This window comes from Phoenix dactylifera, chromosome 4 (genome assembly GCF_009389715.1).
Source record: "Phoenix dactylifera cultivar Barhee BC4 chromosome 4, palm_55x_up_171113_PBpolish2nd_filt_p, whole genome shotgun sequence".
Taxonomy (NCBI): Eukaryota; Viridiplantae; Streptophyta; class Magnoliopsida; order Arecales; family Arecaceae; genus Phoenix; species Phoenix dactylifera.
In genome coordinates, this window is record NC_052395.1 from 12,112,524 (window position 1) to 12,128,217 (window position 15,694).

At 42.0% G+C, this 15,694-nt stretch overlaps 1 protein-coding gene across 7 annotated transcripts in view; it reads right to left on the bottom strand.

The window, feature by feature from the left end:
- LOC113461296 overlaps positions 1 to 15,694 on the bottom strand; it is a 43,487-nt gene that overhangs the window by 651 nt on the left and 27,142 nt on the right. For 2 of the 7 annotated variants that reach the window (XR_005511493.1, XR_005511491.1), the window contains 3 exons: positions 7,263 to 8,052; positions 6,976 to 7,026; positions 5,483 to 6,036 (listed from right to left, as the gene is read on the bottom strand). Coding sequence is in view for 2 of the 7 variants with exons in the window: in XM_039125563.1 (XP_038981491.1) it covers positions 5,959 to 6,023; positions 6,976 to 7,026; positions 7,263 to 7,382; positions 7,696 to 7,753 (294 nt within the window). In the remaining 5 variants the exon portion in view is untranslated. Of the gene's footprint in view, positions 1 to 5,482; positions 6,037 to 6,975; positions 7,027 to 7,262; positions 9,584 to 15,694 lie in introns of those variants that run through there. The other 5 variants (XM_039125563.1, XM_039125564.1, XR_005511495.1 and 2 more) reach the window with 5 other exon arrangements.

Here is a 15,694-nt window from a genome sequence, read left to right on the forward strand (position 1 = left end):
TATAATTTTTAAATAAAATTTAACATGCCTGACCCATTTTACTGAATACAAAACATATGTCAAAACTAATCAGTTTATCAAATAATTTAAAAATCACACTTGAAGTATTAAGTTACTTACCTCTTTTTGCTTTAAATCCCACTTCAGGCAAACATGTCAGATACACCTGTTTAATTAAATTCTTTGTTAATTTCAAAGCTAAACAAAACCAAAATTAATATTATTGGACACGGCCCAACAGGGCCCAAAGTCGGCCCATAATGGGCATGGCCCGATAGGGCCCACATCGGATACGGCCCAATGGGCCCGTATAGACCCGGCCCAATGGGCCCGCATAGACCCGGCCCAATAGGGCCCCCAAAGTTGGCCTCTAGATGGATTATTTATACAATAAAATTCATTACAGGGACTAATACTTAATTACAGGGTATTGTTCTATAATAAAACTTGAGTAAAGGGACTAATAATACATTTGAGGACCTTTACGTAATACAACTTTCTTAGAGGGATCAAACCTAAATTGCAGAAGGAAATAATTTATTGTCATGGGCTTAACTACAAAACCCCATTTTATTGGCCAAACGAATTCTGATTTCAGGTTTCAGATCTGAATTGGGTTTGGGGTTTCGGATTTGAACTGGGTTTCGGGTTTCGGATCTGAACTGGGCCAAGTTGGCCCACAAAGGGTATGACCCAAATAGGACCAATAAGGCTGAATTGGGCCCACAATGGGTACGACCCATCTAGGCCCAACACGACTGGACTGAGCCCAAGTTGGACCCACAGTGAACAAGGCCCAAGCTTGGCCCAGTTCGGCCCACGATGGGCCTTCTTCTTCCCCAAATCCCCACGGATGGGAGAAAACCAAGAGGGAAAAAGAAGAAGAAGGAGGCCGATGGCCCGGCCAGCGGCTCGCAGGGGGGTGGCGAGGCCGTCGGCAGAGTGGTCGTGGCCGGTGGCAGAGTGCCGCGGTGGCTCGGCCGTGAAGAAGAAATCCAAGAATGATCTCGGTTGGGGGCTGAAAGGAAGAACTCAACGGGATGAAGAGCAAAAAAAATGAAGGGCTTACCGGCGAGTCGACGGAGGCGGTGGATCTCGGTCGCAGGTGGCTCAGTCAGTCAATGAGTGAATACCCAACCCACCGCAGCTAGTTGGCTGGCAAACGGTCTCCTAAGCTAGCAGGTGAACTCCACTTCTGCCCCCCATATCGCCCTCATAGAAAACTCCTGAAATATCACTCCATGTGGCTCAACACATCGCTCGGCACCATCGTGTGGGTGTTGCCCAAGAAGACAACCCAAGAGGGGGGGGGGGGGGGTGAATTGGGTTTTAAGTAATAATTACAAATTAAAACTTAATGAGTAACTAATTAAGATTATTGCAGGCAGATTAATTAGATTACTAGTAGTAGTGAGTGGAGAGGATGGAAGAGACAATGAACCAATTACAAACACAAGAGGTTTTATAGTGATTCGGAGCTAACCATTGCTCCTACGTCCACTTCCCAAGCTTCACTTGGGAGTTCACTATAATCCCTAGAATTACAGCCGGTTGTTTTACAAGTTCACAACCCAACTTGTTGTTTTCACGAGATCACAACGAACTCGGTCGGTTTTCACAGGCTCACCGACTAGAACCACCCGATTGTTTTTCCGGAATCACAATCGAACCCTTACACCGTTGGTTTTTAACTTTGGCTCACCAACAAACCTTACAACCCTTAATTCAATCCCCTGATTGAATCAAGTAAGAAAATAGATTGGGAAAAGTTACAAGGAAAGCTTCTTAATAAGCAAATATTAAACAATATGAAAAGAGAAGAGTTAGAAGCCCTCAAACAGATTTTGGAAGAGGAAGAAAGGGGCTTCTCGAACTCTGAGTCTCTTCTTTGAATGCGCTAGAGATTTGATGTCAGAAGGAGAGCCTTGAATGCGAAGGAAAGAGTTTGTTGGATGGAGTTCAATGCGCTTCTTCCTTCTTTCACTTGTATTTACTCTTAAGAGCCTTTGGTCGGTGGAAATCCCTTTTTGTTTGAATGGAATAGCTCTCTTGGTGTCTGCTACTGTTCACTCTGACTATTTAAGCAGTCCCCATTGAAAACTAGCCGTTAGACACCAATTTGTGGCCGTTCTGCACAATCTGCAACTGCTGACAATGTATCCGTTGGGGTCGGAGTCGACTCGCTCGATCTGGAGTCGACTCGGCTGTTGCTGGAGTCGACTCATGCTTTACTGGAGACGACTCGCCCACTGGTCAGGATTTGAATTAAAGTGCTGTCCCGTTCTGGAGTCGACTCGGCCAAACCTGGAGTCGACTCGCCAATATCCGGAGATGACCCGATCCTCTGGAGACGACTCGTTCTTGGGGTTCCAGAGATCAATTTTTCTGCATTTCTTTCTCGAGTCGACTCGGATCATCTTGGAGTCGACTCGGCTCTCAGAGCCCAAAAACTGATCTTCTGTCTTTGGAGTTGAACTGCCTCGGAGTCGAGTCGGATCGTCTTGGAGTCGCCTCGGCTCTCAGAGCCCGAAAACTGATCCTCTGTCTTTGGAGTTGAACTGCCTCGGAGTTGACTTGGATAGTCTTGGAGTTGACTCGGCTCTCAGAGCCCGAAGTTGGTTCTCTGACTTTTAGTCTTGCTTTCCTCTGAGAGTCGACTCGGACGTAACTAGGAGTCGACTCGTCAAACTTCGGAGTCGACTCGTAACCTTTTGGAGTCGACTCGGTTGCAGGGTCTGAAATACATCGTTCTGTCTTTCTTCTGTTACCCTTAGGAGTCGACTCAGAAACGTCGGAAGTCGACTCGGCAACCATCGGAGTCGACTCGAACCCTTCTAGAGTCGACTCGCTGACAGGGTCTGAAAATCAACTTTCTGTCCTTCTGTCAGTTCTCAGTCGGAGTCGACTCGTAGTGTACCGGAGTCGACTCGAGCTTGTGCCAGAATCCCTGAAACACTTGAAGTCGACTCGCAAGCTTCCGGAGTCGACTCGAGCTTCAGACTTTGGCTTAATTGTGTTCAACACTTAGCCGAATAATCTTGAACAACAGCTCAATGCTTTTAAAGATAAATTCACATATATTTGCCTGAAACTCTAGATTGAATTCATTAGTATAACTTAAAATATACTCAAATGCTTTGAGCTCATCAAAATCAAATAGGGGTATAACCAATCACTCCACAGTGGGACATCAAATAGACAGGGATCGAACTCAGTACTAACTGAATGAGAATGACCCGGCCCATCGTGGAGAGGGTGCTGGCCTGCCAGCTCTCCAGTCTGCACCTAATGCCCTGCTCCATATGAATGCACTCCGTTCTGTAGAGCCGCCTGCCAGTGATCGAGACCCCCAGGTAGGTCAGAGTACCCTTCTGCTCCCCAACCTCCAGGATACGAGAAACTGCCACTCACCTAGGGATAGGTCTTCGGACTAAAACAAATGACTGACTTTTCCATATTGACTTCCTGGCCAGAGACTGTGCAGTACTCCCTCAAGATCCTTCGTATGCCCAAGGCCGACCGCCTAGTCGCCCGAGCAAGCAATAGGCAGTTGTCGGCGAAGAGTAGATGCGAGATCTAAGAAGAAGACTCCGACGACAGTCTATATGCCTCCACCTCCTGCAGCTTTATGGCATGGTGGAGGGCCCGAGATAGGTAGTCGGCACAGATGATAAACAACAGCGGTGACAAAGGGCAGCCCAACTGCGAGGGGGATCCATCCACCAGGATGGCGAAGGATGGAGACTGGATATACAACTGGATCCACCTGATCCACTGGGGATGAAACCCGAATCTCGGTGCCCTCTGTAAGTCACTCATGAACTCATGGTCTATAAGCACATTGTCTGAGATGGACCAGCCACCCACAAAAACCCCCTGCTCAGGGCAAATCAGTCTGGAAAGAATCCCTCTCAGCCGCTGGACCAGGATCTTCGCCAGTGACTTGTATAGGGTGGTGCACAGACTAATTGGTCTAGGGTGGCTCGGCTCCGCCGGATCCTACCTCTTCAGAATTAATGTGATGAAGGTCCTCTACCACTCTTCAGGCATCGTCGAGGTAACAAAGAACTGCTGAATGGCTGCCATCACCTCCTGCTCGATGATCTGCCAGTACCTCCTAAAGAAGACCGAGGGGAAACCATCCGGGCCGGGGGCTTTGTCCTCCCCCAGGGACCATAGTGCATCCCGAACCCCAACTCTGACACTGGGCTAACCAAGGCCGTGTTCTCGACCTCCGTGACCCTCGCTGAGGGAGCTGGCTCACTCATCACACTGCTGCTGCCCCCCGAAATAGTCCACCTCAGCCTGAAGAACTGCTGTAGTATTCGTCTGATGTCATCAGGATCCTCTGTCATCTGGCCACTGCAGTTCCTGATCCTGCTGACTCTATTCCTCTGCCACCGAATAATAGTGGACTGGCGGAAGAACTTGGTATTCATGTCCCCCTCCACAATCCACTGGATCCGTGATTTCTGTCTGCAGAATACCTCCTGCTACCTGAGAGAATGATGTCTGGCAAATAGATCCCTAAGATCTCCTTGATCAGAGTCAGATAGCCCTACCCTGCTAGCATCTAAGGCTTGGAGCATGGCAATAGCCGTCTCTGTGTCCTCCACTCTCCGAAAAATGTCTCCCACCTCTTTTCGGTTCCCATCTGGCTAATCGGCGTCTCGTTAACATCAACTTGCGGGTGACCCTGTACATAACACCCCCCCCCCCCCCCCCCCCCCCAACTCCCACACACACACACACACTGGTGTCTACCAAGCCTCCTATACCATGTCCCACGATCAGGGGTAGGAGAGCCAGATTTACTCAAATCTAAAAAGGCTATGAACAGGAATGATGTGTAAGGTACTAACCAGAACAAGGTTGTGGTCGGATGCAATCCGGGTTTTCTCTCTTTCTCCTTTTTTCTTTTCATTTTTTTTGCTTTTATCTGATTAGATTAGGATAATTAATAATTAAGTGAATTAGTGAGAAATGGGGTGCTGGAGAAGATCCATTGGAAGCGACAAGAGGATTTTGTGTCGTAGGATTGAAGGCTTCCATAATTGGGATCTCCCATGGAGTTCGGACCGGGGGGCAACCGTCGGATCTTAAATTACTGGTGGAAACCACCGGAGAGACAAGTTGGCATGTGGGACATCATGGATCATGGTTCCGGTCGGCTACTCGAGTGGGTCGGTCAATAAAATTATTATTCTGACGGCCAAAATAAAGTTAAATAACAGCCTTTTTTTTCTCCCATTATATTATGGTACAGGGGTGGCATGTGCAATCCAGACGAGAGGTAGCATCATATTCTTTTAATTTTATTAAAAGATGTAGATTAATATATATATATATATATATATATATATATATATATATATATATATATATATATATATATATAATCTAACTACTTAATTTGTTCTTTTTGTTTGAAAATTGAAGGAATTTCAACAAGAGGAAGATAGGGAATTTATTGCTCATGAATTTGCTCATTTCTAGAGCGAGTCCATCTCTACAAAGTCGCACTTTTTTGGATAATATTCATAGTTCTTTGAATAAAATAGTGTTCATCTTAGTAATCATGCCCCCCTGTTCTGCAAAGTTGAATTATGGATGGTACATCCTCAAATATTTTGAGCTTGAATAATGATAGTGCATGTTAGTCTCCATTAATAGTTTAATTCAACAACCCAATAAATAGATGGATACCAAAAGCTAGATATACATTCCCTGGAAAGGTGTAATACATAGATGGACAAATGCACAAGAAATGTAGAGTTTAATACTAAACAGATAAAAAAATGGATAACAAAGCTTTTAAAAAAGGAAAAACAATGCAGAAACATAAAATTTTTCACGAATAGACTACTGCATGATTAACTACATAGACACAATATAAATCACTAATGGAAAGGCATATCAAGTGGCCAACTAGGCTGAAAATTATGGAAGAGTATGTACTATGATTCTTGTTTGGGAGAGAATCTGATTTGCCCATCCTTCACAACTTCTATCTTCTGATGCATCTGGAGCATATAACTGACCATGAAACATCACAAAATAAAGGGGGAAAAAAACATACATAGTTGAGGACCTTGAAGTAGTATATGATGGCATTTATGTGCTCAAAATAGATAGCAACTTTCTATAAAAAGAACAACAATCCATTTTCTAACCTTTTAATTGCCTATTACATTAAACAATATCTATTAAATTCAAATCCACCTACAAGTTAGTCCTTGTCTAAGCAACTAAAGAGATATATTCTAGTTAGTAGACATTAATTTTTTAAAGAAAAGGTCAGTAAACATTCATTTAAGCTAGTAATGCAATAGGTTCAATTCTTTCACACAAATAGATTTAAAACTTAGGTACAAAAGGTTCAAAAACCAACTCAAACAACATGATCTTTTGAAACATGTTTTCTATTTCTCATTACATTGGCTAATAGATCTCTAATGTACATTTATTATCTGATTCTCCAAAAAACAAATCTGATAATCAACAATTAAGTAGGGCTCATAGAGAGAGAGAGGAGGGGTTGTTCCAGGATAGTTGGTTTACCTATATTGGTAAATCATGATCAGGGTGCAAATGAGGCAAGCCTGGTATTTTATCTAAAAGTGTTGATCGAGCTCACCCTGAGCCAGCCAAAGCTTTAGATAAGGTGCTCTAGCTCGCTTGTTCATGAGTCCCAAGACAATCACAAGCTTTATTTACTGTTTCAACAACTTGGATCATTTGCAGCCCCAACTGTGATCGTCAAGACTCAACTGAAGTCCAGATTCTTGGAAATCCACTATCCAAGATTCGAACCTGGAATCTTTGATGTTTAAGGAAAGGATTGTGACCATTGGGACCAAGCCCAATTCACCATTGAGCGAAGTAATTCTACTAGTTTCCTTGATTATAAACCCCTAGACTCGACCCAGATGTATAATAGAAAAAAAGACAAAATACTGTATCAACAACAATTACCTGGCTTCTCTTCTCCAAGCAATTGGTAAGAACTGCATGTCTTCAGCCTATCTGCAATCACACATTTATCTTTTGATGGAAACAAGAGGAAGCAAGGAGCTTCACCGTATCTATTAAGATAAAAGAGGCAATCACAGCTTCAGCAATATTCGTGTATTCAATCTATTGCAACTTTACCATTCTAAGAGCAATGACACATTTATCAAGCTCTTAGAATGGTAAAGTTGCAATAGATTAAATTACATGAATATTGCTTCAGCCAAATAGACAGTACGCAAAAAGCTTACATGCCTGCTTCAACGTGTGTCCATCACTGCCTGCAGACCAATGAGAGCTCAGAACCGCCAAGGAATATTGTTGACCAAAGCACCCTAGAAATGATTCCAAACTAAGCCACGAGATCATTTCTGCCAAACCCAATGTTGACAATAGATCAGCATATGCTTAAATCACCTTCCCTTCCAAATAAAATTAAAAATTCCTTTCTGCTGTAATAAACAAGGCATCCTTGGTGCCAAAAAAAAACCCTTATATACCTACTTAACAAAAGAGCACCACTGCTAATCACCTGCCAGACCATCACTCAATTCGCCAGGCTGATATGCCAGCTGAAGACTGGTGTGATACACGAGGGAATGGGTCGCCTAATGAACTGAGCGGTTATCTGGCAGGTGATCCTTAGCATTTTCCTCAACAAAGGCAGGGAGAGGGAGGGCGGACCATGGATGGTTACCAACAATGTCAGGGAAAAAAAAAATCTCCCAAATAAGTCCATCATATATTATTCCGGTCTTTCAGACACCAGCCATTGCCAACAGTCAACAAACAAATCCTGAAAATGGCATATGCCTGAATGCCATGCAGCCAATATTGTGCCTGCTATGTGTGGTTTCAGTTCCTTTTTTTTTTGTTGGACTGGTTTCATCTCTTTACGTGTCTTCACATTTCAACATTATCTCTTCAGGCTTCAACACTTGCAGGTTTCACGCATTGGGACCACTATAGTGCTTTGCAGAAATTGGTTTCGATGGAGGTAGGATAATCATAGCGCTTACAGTGCCATCCTCCTTGATAAACCTAAATGCAAAAGAAAAGGCAGCTGTTAGTTTCATGATGTCTGGCTAGACATGATTCTCACTCTCGTACTATTGAACAGCCAAGAATATGGGGGTACAAAAGTTTTCTTTTGCTAAACTTCTTACAGCACTGAAGCGAACCAAAATGTCTAACAACCTCATATACAAATGGTGAATCATAAGATTTCAGAAAACATATGAACATATGCAGCAACAGGAGGTGAAAGTGTAAGCTTTGAGGGAACATAGTAACGTATCAAACAACAGGAAAACTGTTGGAAAATTATGTCCAGTTTTTCTTTTTTTGTTTTCATGCCGAGACTCTTGAATTTGCACTGAACAAAGTAATAGATATGACCGTTAGACAAATATTATGTTAGGCGGACTCCAATAGCCATTCTTTCATGGGCATTACACAATCATCACTTGAAAGGTTGCTCTGTCCTAACAGCCCTAGGAATTGAGGAGACAAGTAGTTGTTCAAATTGATGTCACAAACAACGTACTTTGAAAGGTGGGGCGGCCACTTAATCTTGACAAAAAATCAGAGGTGTAAAAGTTGACAAGATACCTGTGTCCAAAAACTAGAGATAAATTTAGAAAGGTCCAACTAAAATAACTTTTCTATCCAGGAGTGTTTTTCAAGAGCAGATTTTAATATGATGGAAGGCCATGACATTACCATGGTCAAACTCCCCTTGTTCAACAATGACTATTTAATTGCTCTCCCAGAGAAGACTATCCTCTATCAAACACATGGTATGTTGTACCGTACCGTACCGGTCCAATACCGATGGCGTACTGACACTCAATATGTCGGCGTACCGCGTACCGTACCATACCGACACTATAATAGTATGGTACCGATACAAGGTCTCGGTACCGGTACGACGAATCTTGATCAAACATTAATGTTGTAGTATAGACTGACAATAACAACAGTCTTTTCTTGCTCGCGGCCATTGATCTGACTTCCAGGTAAAATATTGATGCTGCGGATTGGCAGCCTAACAGGCCCATACCACCCCTTGTATTCATAAATTTCTAGATGTGTACACGCATCTGGGTACCTTCTGGAAAGATAACAAGGAGAATGTTCCCTCAGGTAACCATCCATCTGCAAAATTTTTAAAATATATCAAAATTTGAAGTCATATAATAAATGACACCAAAAATAAAGATCTAACTCCTCCAAGAACCATCTTTCTTGGTGTTCAGGAGTGCAAGCACAGCGCAGGGGCTTAGGCTCTCACGAACATACCCTCTTGTGAGGAGTTCGTCCACTTGACGTTTCAGCTCAGCATGTTCATTTAGGTTGAGCCTACGATGTGGAAGGTTGGGCAAAGATGTTTCCAAAACTAAATCAATTGTATCCTGGACATCACGCATTAGTGGAAGTGTATCCGAAAGATCATCAGGGAAGACAGAGTGAAACTCCTCCATAAAGGGAGCTACGGCGGCGGAGTGCTCAAAACTGGACTCCACACTGATAACTCGAGCCACAAGTGCAAATACGAATGATCGGCTCTCGATATCTTTCACTACCTCTTTCGAAGTAATGATGTGAATGTTAGTAAACCCTTTCAGGTTTCGAGCATGCAATTTAAATCTTTAATCGGAAGCAATTAAAATTAAACACTTTAATTTTATGCATGCAATAAACATTTAATCATAAAATCCAGAATTTTATGATGTAAACATTTATGTAAAAACTAAAATCTATGATTATGTGTCTAACATATAATCATAAAAGATTAACTACATGTTAAGATCTAATCTTAATCAAATCTCATACCTGATTTGCAGATCACAACCTTTTGCTGGAGGCTTCTAATGATACCTTGATCACGCTCAGCAGCCGCACAATACATCCAGCCTCCATAGATCGTCCACGCGAAGCCCTGGGTAGATCGACATCCCCGGAAGTGCTAGCTCGCGAGGAAGTACTATGATGACTGAACTGAACCCTTTTCCACAATATACTTGGACCACTCCAAGTTGAGGTACAAGGTTATCAAGGAGAAGGGAGAGAGTATCATCTTCTAAAGGCCTTCACAACAACCGCCTATTTATAGGCATAAGAGGTGGCCATTAGACCTCCTTAATAACTCCCAGAGTTATTATCTTTAGACTTCCCATGTGACTCTTGGATTTTCCAATACAAGAGTAATTAACTTTAGTCTTTCCATGTGACTCTTAGATTTTCCAAGGCAAGAGTAATAAATTGGATTAAACTCTAATTTAATCTGAATTTACTCAAGCCCAAGTCCTAATCAAATTAGGACAAAGTATCCCTACGAGATTGGGTCATCTAATAACCTAATCGGTCAGACCCGGTCGAATCCAATTCAATTAGACTTGACCCAATCCTTGCCACTCAATCAAATTGAGTTTATTAGCAATCTAATTGACAATGAATTCTTCAATAATTCAATAATTATTTTATTGCAACCTTCGCTTAGGATAATTTGTCTATCAAATTGACCAATATATTTTTGGACGATTCTCAATCGTCAATCAACCATTTGATCAACCCAAAAACTTCTATGTATGTGACCCCATAGGTTCGAACCTAAGCCGGTAGTACAGGAACGACTTTCTGTACTAATCGAAATGACCATCTAGTAATGGTACTCGACATCCGGAAAAGCCGAATGATTGCAAAGCAACATTCAAGAAATCTTGGACTATGGTTACCGTATAATTCATCCCTATGACCCTAAATGCTTAGGATGACTTCAGAGTTAACTGTCAACTCTTTAATCAGTCCATCCAAAATGTGCTTCAATCTTACGAATCTTGTGACTCCCCACAAGGATTACCCTGGCCAAGGATTTGCTGAATTGAAACACAGAGCATTATCTTCTGTCGCCAGGAAGGGTCAATCCCATCTTGACTCACATACTGACTTCGCAAGTACTTGATTGTATTCAGAAACTTTCCGTCACTAAATTAGAAATTCAAATAGTCTGGTATCAAAGTACAGTGAGTTGCTTGCAAGTCATCGTGGTGATCTTAGGTCAGAGGGATACTTATACCCATATCCACTCAGATCATCTCTTGACAGCAGAGTGTTCCGAAATTGGTCACATTCAGTGAAATGTACTTCTATATTTCACCTGCGTGTCATACCAGTATCTCCACACTCCTTGGTTAAGAGGACAACCAACAAATATGATATACAACGACCTATTCTTGATAATACTATTATCCTAGTTGTAGCATATCGTTTGATTATGAACAGTTTTAAGGACTCAAAGATAGATCCTCCTTTATCATTTAAAAGAGTTCTAAGGACTTCATCACATCACAGGAGTTCAAGAAGATGTACTAAATATGTGATGAAAAAACCAAATAACTTTTATTATTTATTAATTCATATACTAATTACAAAAATTGCACAATTGTCAATAGGCTGACGATTGGCTTTAGGACACATTTTCCAATAGTGAAGTGGTTTGTTTTTGCGCAGATCAGCACTCTTCTTTTCAAGGGCGGGCACTCTAGGAGGCATTAGATTTAGTCCAATTTTTCGATCCTGAAAAATGAAACTACACGAGTTCGAACGTCCATGAAGTATAACGTCCAAATCATATAGCCAAGGTCTTTCTAAGATGACCTGACCTATATCCATCAGAATGCAGTCACACCAAATTTCGTCCTTATATGATAGAAATTGAATCGGAACGAGGCATCTTTCTGATATAGAGATAGATGTGTTATCTACCCATACTACTTTATACGGGTGGGGATGAGGAGTAGATTTCAGACCGAGGCGGGAGACAACTCCTAAAGCAATGGCATTGATGCAACTCCCACTATCAAAAAGAATTTTACAAGTTTTCATTGATCTTAACAAGAGTGTAGAATAGGGAGGTCCTACGCCAAACTTGTTCGGTCTTTGTTTGGGCGAGCATACACCTAACCACATGAAGCCTAGAATTTTGGTTACTTGGATCAGCGAGCTCTTTTTATAGTTCAGTCTGAACAAATTCTAATCCGAACTATTCGTCTCCAAAGTCTTCTAACATAATCTTCGATGTTTGGCTCATAGAATTCTTCGACATACTTGTCTCTTGGATCCCAGCTTCTGGTTCAGTAATCAAGTAGGTCTTGGCAGTACATTGGGATGCTATGTGGCCGAACTTTTGACACCGGAAACATTGGATTTGGCTTCGAGAAAGAGGGTTGGGACATAATATTTCTTTTCCCTTATCATGTAAAGGGTTCGAGATAGGCATCGGGGATGTCGTAGCTGATGCTTGGATAGGGCCGGGCTGATTAGGAGGATTGAAAAGTGGTATGGATTGTGGGAGATAGTTTTGGGTAGGTCGGACTCCTGAGGTCATGGGTCGAGGGTCGATACGCCTCACCATGGGTGTCCTTAAGAAACTATCCACATCTTGACCCAACTGGTATGCTTGGCCAAGAGTGGTAATCTCTCGTAGGATGAGTTTCTTCTAGATCTCCTTGCGAAGCCCTGCCTGAAACCTAGAAAGAGTGACAGTCTCCTCTTCTACTACACCGCACCTCATATGAAACTCTTCAAATCGTGCGATGTACTCAGCAATAGTTGATGTTCCTTGAGTTAGTTTCTGCCACCTATCTATAAGGCGTTGTCGGTAAGAAAATGGCAGATACTTTTCATTCAATCTCTCTTTCATATCTTCCCATGTGGTGATACGAGGAAGCCTTTGGGTCTCGCCTATATGTTCAACATTATACCAGTACCAATGAGCTTGCCCAATAAGTTTCATCTTGGCAAATTGCACCTTCCTATCATCGGACATCTCATACCATTCAAATAAGTTCCATGCTCGCTCTCCAATCGAGATACACGCTTGCTTCGAGTTGACCGGCAAAAGTAGGGGCCTCTACTCTTACGGTATGTAGTAGCCTCTCATCGAGTTCGTGTTGATAATCAGAACGTGGTTGGTTCCTAGGGGGATGGGGAAGGACTACGGGTGGTGCGGCCAAACCGAATTCAGGTTGGGCGGCAATGGAGGTTGGTGGTTCAGGGGTCTAATGTTTCATATGAGCTCACGGACTTCTTGTTTGAATTCTTCATTTTTAGCTCGCATGGCAGCGAACTGTTCCATTAGAAATTTCAAAGCGTCGGAATCCATGGTAGCTAAGGGGACTTTAGGTTGAGTGGCTTAGTGTTGCCCAAGGTGACAAGCCAAGAGGGGGGGTGAATTAGTTTTTCTTGATTTTCGATTCCTTAATCTTGCTAATTGATGAGTGAGTGATTTGGTTAATATAGATTAACTACAAATAGTGAACTTAGAATAATACACAATACAAACAACAAGAAATATAGTGGTTCGGTGCTCTCCTATGCACCTACATCCACTCCCCAAGCGACCCCTTGAGAATTGACTATAATTCTGCGGATTACAGTTGGATTGTTTTCCGGGCTCACAATCCAAAAACCTTTACACTTGGTTTTTCCGAGATCACCAAAAACCTATGTTGGTTTTACGGGCTCACCAACTAACTTTTACCGTTGGTTTTACGGGTTCACCAACAAACCTACACCGTTGGTTTTACGGGCTCACCAACAAACCTTACAAGATTGTTAAAAAGAGAAAGAAGAAGGTTTAAACTCCTATATGAGCAGACATAAAAAAAGATAAGCTATAAAGAAGAGTTAGAATATAGTTATCGCTTTGATATGGCTCTTCTCTTCTTTGTCAAGGAATGCTTCACTCTTCAAGGGTTGGTGGAGCTCTTAATGCCTCTTTTTGATCTGCTCAACCACTTTCTTTTGACTCTTGAATGAAGCACCTCGATGAAGAAAATTAGGGCTTTTGTCTTTCTTGGGTAAGCTTTGATATTTTGCAAAAGGATACTTTGCTCTGATGAATAGTGTCATTATAAATACTTTCTCACATGTTTAGGTTACTCCCCATTGGTTAGATTTGAAAAACTATCCGTTACTAGCCGTTGGGAGGTCAAAAAGTACTTCTGCAGAACTAGCCGTTATGCTTCTGCCTGTGCTGGGGTCGACCCAAACTTTCTTGGGGTCGACTCAAACCACTGTTCATCAGACTTGGGGTCGACTCAACTTCCAGTGGGGTCGACCCAACTTTCACTGGGGTCGACTCTTGCTACAGTGGGGTCGACCCTCTCAGGGATCACAGAACCTTGTATTTCAGCTGTTTTTCACTGGGGTCGACTCAACTCTTTTTGGGGTCGACTCAAGCTACAGTGGGGTCGACTCAAGTTCCATTGGGGTCGACCCTCTTAGGGATTCCAGAGACAGTTTTGAACAACATAGCCTTGGGGTCGACTCATGTTCAGTTGGGGTCGACTCCATTGGGGTCGACTCAAGTATTCCTAGGGCCGGCTCCATCTGGAGTCGGCTCAAAGAAGGTTGGGGTCGACCCTCTCAGTAAATTTCAGAGACTTGTTTTCTTGAGGCTTGAAGCTGGGGTCGACTCAACCATACTTGGGGTCGACTCCACTACTGTTCATCCGTGCCATTTTCGCAGAGGTGTGCCTGATGGTTCCATGATGTGCCAGGGTTGACTCCACCTTTGTTGGGGTCGACTCATTCCACACTTTGCTGCATCTTAAGTTAGACTCATCCATACAATCAATGAAATATACTTCAAGCAATTTTGAATGTATGCCATGGTAGTGCTACATACTCTTAACAATAAAAATTACTATTGTGCCCTTAAGAGTGCGTTTCACTTGAAACTTTACTGAATTAGAATTTAGAATTCACTATCCCTTTTCTATCGCAAATTTTATCTCATTATTAATCATTTAAAGACATCTTGATCTCATTCTTCTAATGTATCGAAAGTGTCGAATTCAATAATGATGTATCATATTAACTTGTAGTATTTGATTAGATATTTCCTCAATGGTTGTGTTAATCATCAAAATAACACTATCATCCTCAATCTTCTCCTTTTTGATGATTACAAAATATTGAGTATGAGCAGATTGATACTTATTTTAAAATCAGAAAATTTGTTCTAGAAGAGCTCAAGTTGCTGAATTTCAGCTTTTCAAATTTGAGAGTGAAGTCTCCCCCTTTTTCATCCAAATATTACCAATTTGAACTTTTGATTTTCTCCCCCTTTCTTTTATATTTGGTTAAGGATGAAACTTCAAAAATTTGAGATAAAGCAAGAGTTTCAGACTATGTATCGAGGCATGAGAGGTATGTGCCAAATTCTGAAATTTTGATTAAAAGTTTAGACTTTAAAATTTTCATTGTTACATATTGCTCTCCCTTAAGTGAATATATCTCGTATTATAATTTTCAAACTTATTTGTCAACTTATTGCGACTTCTTTTTTTCCTTCTCCCCCTTTTTGTTATCATCAAACAAGTGCATGGCAATAGATAAGTAGAGGCAGTAAATAAGAAACAGTCAAGTTTCATTGATCAAAATGGAACATTATAGTACATTAATGCCAAAAATACAATGTTCTTCAATCAAAGTGCAAAGTACATCAACAAAGCAAAATACATATGAGAGATAGATAAATCCTAGGCACTAATCATAATGCTAACATCAGCCTAAGGGATATCTAAGGCTGTGATCTAGTCCTCATCCTCCTAGTATAAGTTGCGAGGGGAGGTCGAGCCTGATGGGACTGAGTCTGGCGTGGACCTCGCTGAGC